The sequence below is a fragment of the Arachis stenosperma genome, chromosome 10, assembly GCF_014773155.1.
Source record: "Arachis stenosperma cultivar V10309 chromosome 10, arast.V10309.gnm1.PFL2, whole genome shotgun sequence".
Taxonomy (NCBI): Eukaryota; Viridiplantae; Streptophyta; class Magnoliopsida; order Fabales; family Fabaceae; genus Arachis; species Arachis stenosperma.
In genome coordinates, this window is record NC_080386.1 from 102079717 (window position 1) to 102084238 (window position 4522).

At 51.2% G+C, this 4522-nt stretch overlaps 1 protein-coding gene across 1 annotated transcript; it reads right to left on the bottom strand.

Moving 5' to 3' along the window:
* Window positions 1–2088: 2088 nt before the first annotated feature.
* Window positions 2089–4239, bottom strand: LOC130957403 (uncharacterized). The gene has a single exon (XM_057884262.1). It carries the CDS (start codon window positions 4237–4239, stop codon window positions 2089–2091), a length of 2151 nt encoding a protein of 716 aa, XP_057740245.1.
* Window positions 4240–4522: the final 283 nt, after the last annotated feature.

Here is a 4522-nt window from a genome sequence, read left to right on the forward strand (position 1 = left end):
TGGCGGCTTCCCTTTTTATTCGCCTTTCCTCTTTTGGGTCTGCTGGTAGGGTTCCGTTAAGGAGGTACTGTAGGATTGGGTATGTCCAGGACTCCCGGCTTGAGGATGTTAGGTGTGCGCTGATTGTTGCCGATACGGAAGGCGTCCTAACGACCTCCTGGATTAGCGATCTGTTACCGTGTCCCGATTTTGTGCTGGCTAGTTTGGAAAGCAGGTCCGCCCTGGCGTTTCGTTCCCTGGGGACGTGTTGTATGGTAATGTTTTCGAATCCTTCCTTCAATTCATTTACCTTGTTGAGGTATTGTTGGAGTAAGGGCTCCCGGGTTTGGTAGCTTCCGTTTATTTGGGAACAGACCACTTGGGAGTCGGTATTTACTTCGAGTACCTTGGCGTCGACCTCCCGGGCTAGGGTTAGCCCTGCCAAGAGGGCTTCGTATTCTGCTTGGTTATTGGATACTGGAAAGTCGTATCGTATTGATTGTTCAATTATGATCCCGTTTTGGTTCTCGAGTATAATTCTGGCGCCTCCGTGAGTGGAGTTTGATGAGCCGTCGACGTGCAGTTTCTACGGTTCGGGTGTGGGTTTGATCGGGGTCATCTCGGCGATGAAATCGGTCAGGGCCTGCGCTTTGATGGCGTTTCGGGGTTCGAACCTGACCTGGAATTGGGATAACTCGATGGACCATGCTAGCATCCTTCCTGCTAAGTCGGGTTTTTGTAATACCTGTTTGACCGCTTGGTCGGTTCGGACCGTTATGGGGTGAGCTTGGAAGTATTGTCGTAGTCGTCGGGAAGCCGAGAGGAGTGCGAGAGCTAGTTTTTCCAGGCGTGAATAACGAGCTTCCGTATCCTGTAGGACCTTGCTTATGAAGTATATGGGTTTTTGTTCTTTTTTCTTGTTTTCCCGGACGAGTGCTGTGGCGATTGTTTCTTCCGTTATAGAGAGGTATAGGTATAGTGTTTCCCCTGTTTGGGGTTTCGCGAGGATTGGAGGCTCCGCTAGAACCCTTTTGAAGTGTTGGAAGGCTTCTTCGCATTCTGTCTCCCATTTGAAGGGGGTTCCTTTTTTCATAAGTTTGAAAAAAGGAATTGCCTTTTGGGCCGATGCTCCGAGGAACCGGGATAATGCGGTTAGTCGGCCGGTGAGTTTTTGGATTTCTTTGAGGTTTTTGGGACTTGTCATCTCAAGGACGGCACGACATTTTTCTGGGTTGGCCTCAACTCCGCGTTGCGTGATTATGAAGCCGAGGAATTTTCCTGCTTCCATTCCGAAGGCACATTTTGTTGGGTTGAGTCGCATTTGGTGTTCTCGCAGGGTGTCCATTATTACCTTGAGGTCGTCGGTTAGTTGCTCCCCGGATTCCGTTTTGGCGAGCATATCATCAATGTAGACTTCTATTTTGTTTCCGGATAGGTTGCGAAATATCTTGTTAACGAGTCGCTGGTAGGTGGCTCCTGCGTTTTTTAAGCCGAAGGGCATTACTCTATAGCAGTAGGTTCCGTCCGGGGTGATGAATGCTGTTTTTTCTTCGTCTGGTCGGTGCATCGGGATCTGGTTGTAGCCGGAATATGCGTCCATGAAGCTGAGGTATCGGTGGCCGGACGCCGCATCTACTAGACCATCGATGTTCGGTAAGGGGAAGGCGTCCTTTGGGCATGCTTTGTTGAGATCTGTGTAGTCGACGCACATTCGCCATTTCCCGTTAGATTTTCTTACTAGTACGACGTTGGACAGCCATGTCGTATAAGGGAGTTCTCGGATGAAGTTGGCTTCGAGTAGGGCTTTCACCTGTTTTCGGACCTCGGCGGCTCGGTCTGGTGATATTTTCCGTCTTCTTTGTGCCACTGGTTTGGCTAGGGGGTCCACTGCCAGATGGTGAGACATAAGGTCGGGGCTTATTCCCGGCATATCGGCTGGTGTAAATGCGAACAAGTCTCTGTTTTGTTTTAGGAGTTGGGAGAGTTCTTCTTTGAGATCGTATGGGAGGTTTCTGTTGATGAAAGTGTACTCTTCTTTGGTTGGCCCTATCTGTAGCTTTTCCATGTCTCCTTCTGGTTCCGGTCTAGGTTGGCCGTCTAGTCGTGCGTCTAGGTCGGCAAGGAATATTCCGGCTGCGTCCCGGATTTCTTTCTTAGGGCTAAGCTATTGTTGTCGCATTCGGCCGCGACTTCCCAGTCTCCGTGGATGGTTCCGATGGTGCCGTCGTCGGCCCTGAACTTCATGAGGAGGTATTTGGTAAAGATGACTGCGGAGAAGTCGTTGATCGTTTTTCTCCCGAGAATGACGTTATAGGCTGTGGAGTCTTTTAGGACTACGAATTCGGACAAGATCGTTTTTCTCTGATTGTTTGTTCCTATGGTGATGGGAAGGGTGACCGACCCGTCTGGTTTGAGGAAGTTGTCTCCGAGGCCCGTGACGCTGTGACGGTGTGTTTGGAGGTTGTCGTTGCGGAGCCCGAGTTTGTCGAAGGCTCCTCGGAAGAGGATGTTAGAGTCGGCGCTAGTGTCTACCAGTATTCTTCTTACTAGCCCCGTTCCGATTCGAGCCGATATGACGAAGGGGGCGTCTTCGGCCGACGTGCCGTGTTGGCAGTCTTCCGGTAAGAAAGTTATCGCGCTCTCGGCTATGGTGACTGGGTCGTGGTGCCTGACGGCCATTATCTTGAGGTCCTTTTTTATTGATAGCTTTGATTTGTTTGGTACGTCCTTGCCTGTGATGACGTTCACTATGATGGTCGGATCCTCTTCGGGGTTTTCCTTGGGGGGCGGCTTTTGGGTTCTTGGGTTGCGCCCTTCTCTTTCTGGTGACTTGTCGATGTTGGCGCGTCTTGGTTCTCTGATGAATTTGGCGAACTCCGGGAGTTTGCCGTCTCGTATGGCCTGTTCGATAGCGTCTTTAAGGTCAAAACAATCTTGTGTTTTGTGGCCGTAACCTCGGTGGTAGTCGCAGTAGAGGGCTTTGTTTCCTCCTGTTCTTTCCTTGAGTGGTCGGGCTTTGGGGATGACGCCCCGATCTGCTATTTGGTGGTATATCTCAGTAATCGGTGCTGTTAGGGGGGTGTAATTGGAGAATTTTCCTATTCTTGGTGGTCGGTGTGTTGGCTTGAGGGGGTCTCGTTGGTTTTCTTTGGGTGGTGGGTTATGACGGGGAGTCGGGTTGCTGTGTTGGGTAGCGACGTGCTGCCGTTTGTTGGCAGCGACGACCTGGCTGACCTCCTCGTCGTTGATGTAATCTTTGGCGACGTTCTGGATTTCGTGCATGGTCCATACTGGTTTGGTGGTGAGATGTTTGCGAAAGTCTTCATTCATGAGTCCGTTGGTTAGGCAGAGGCTGGCAACGGAGTCCGTGAGCCCGTCGACCGTCAGGCATTCGTCGTTGAAGCGGTCGAGGTATTTTCTTGTAGATTCTTCTTGTTTCTGTGTGACCCCTAGCAAGCTGATGGGGTGTTTGGCCTTGGTGATTCGGGTCGTGAATTGGGCCATGAATTTTCTTGTGATGTCGTGGAAGCTGGTTATAGATCTGTTCGGGAGGGCGTTAAACCATTTGATCGCCGGTCCGGCAAGGGTCACCGGGAAGGCTCTGCATCGGACTGCGTCGGATGCTCCTTCTAAGTTCATTCTGGCCTCGAAAGCCGTTAGGTGCTCTTGAGGGTCTTTAGTTCCGTCGTACTTCATATCGGTGGGTTTGTCGAAGCCTCTGGGGAGCTTTGCTCTTAAGATTCTCTCCGTGAAAGGCGTGGCTCCCATTATGACATGGTCGTTTCTCGTGCGCTTGGTGTGCCGATGTCTCGGGTCTTCGTCTGAATCGTGCTGACGGTTCAGATCGTGGGATGCGCTGCGATGGTGTTTTTTGCTGTGTCGCCGTTCTGGCGACCTCTCGTGCCGGTAGTTGTGTGAGGTGCTACGATCATCTCTTCTATCATGTTGCCGTGTTGGCGACCTTCCACGATAGGATCGTGGCTTGGACGTTGCCTGGCTTCCGTGTTGGTTGGCGTATTTTCCTCTGTCGGTGAGTTTACCTTCAAGTTCCTGGACTCGGAGGCAGAGGTCTTGAATGATCTGTGTCGCTTTGTCCCTTGCTTTCTCGGGATGTTGTGGATCTGTAACTATGTGCTCGTTTGTTCGGTGGATGGTACTGGCCATCCGGGCTTGGTTCATGACCTCCTGTTGTTCCGGGGTGGGGTGACGTGGTCTGGAGTCGTCTTGGCTTGATGGATTTTCGTCCAAGATGCCCTCCATCTGGTTCGACCGTCGCAGGTCCCCACAGACGGCGCCAATGTACAGAATTGTTCTGATTCAACCTAGGAGGAGGATCGGGAACCCACGGGTCGAGCCAAATGTTGGGTTGTCCGGATGGAGAGGAGGGGAGGTACCTGCAAAGACACTCCGACGCTCAAGTCAGAGCATATCTGAAAGGTGTAAGGTATGAGGAATGAATGAATACCTGGAGGGACTTGGGTCCTCTATTTATAGATGATGGTGGTTATCTTATCTTTATCTTATCTGGCTAAGATAAGAGGGG

Excerpts from the sequence above, each read along its gene's own strand:
- LOC130957403 (XM_057884262.1), bottom strand. The coding sequence starts at position 4,239 with ATGGAGGGCATCTTGGACGAAAATCCATCAAGCCAAGACGACTCCAGA.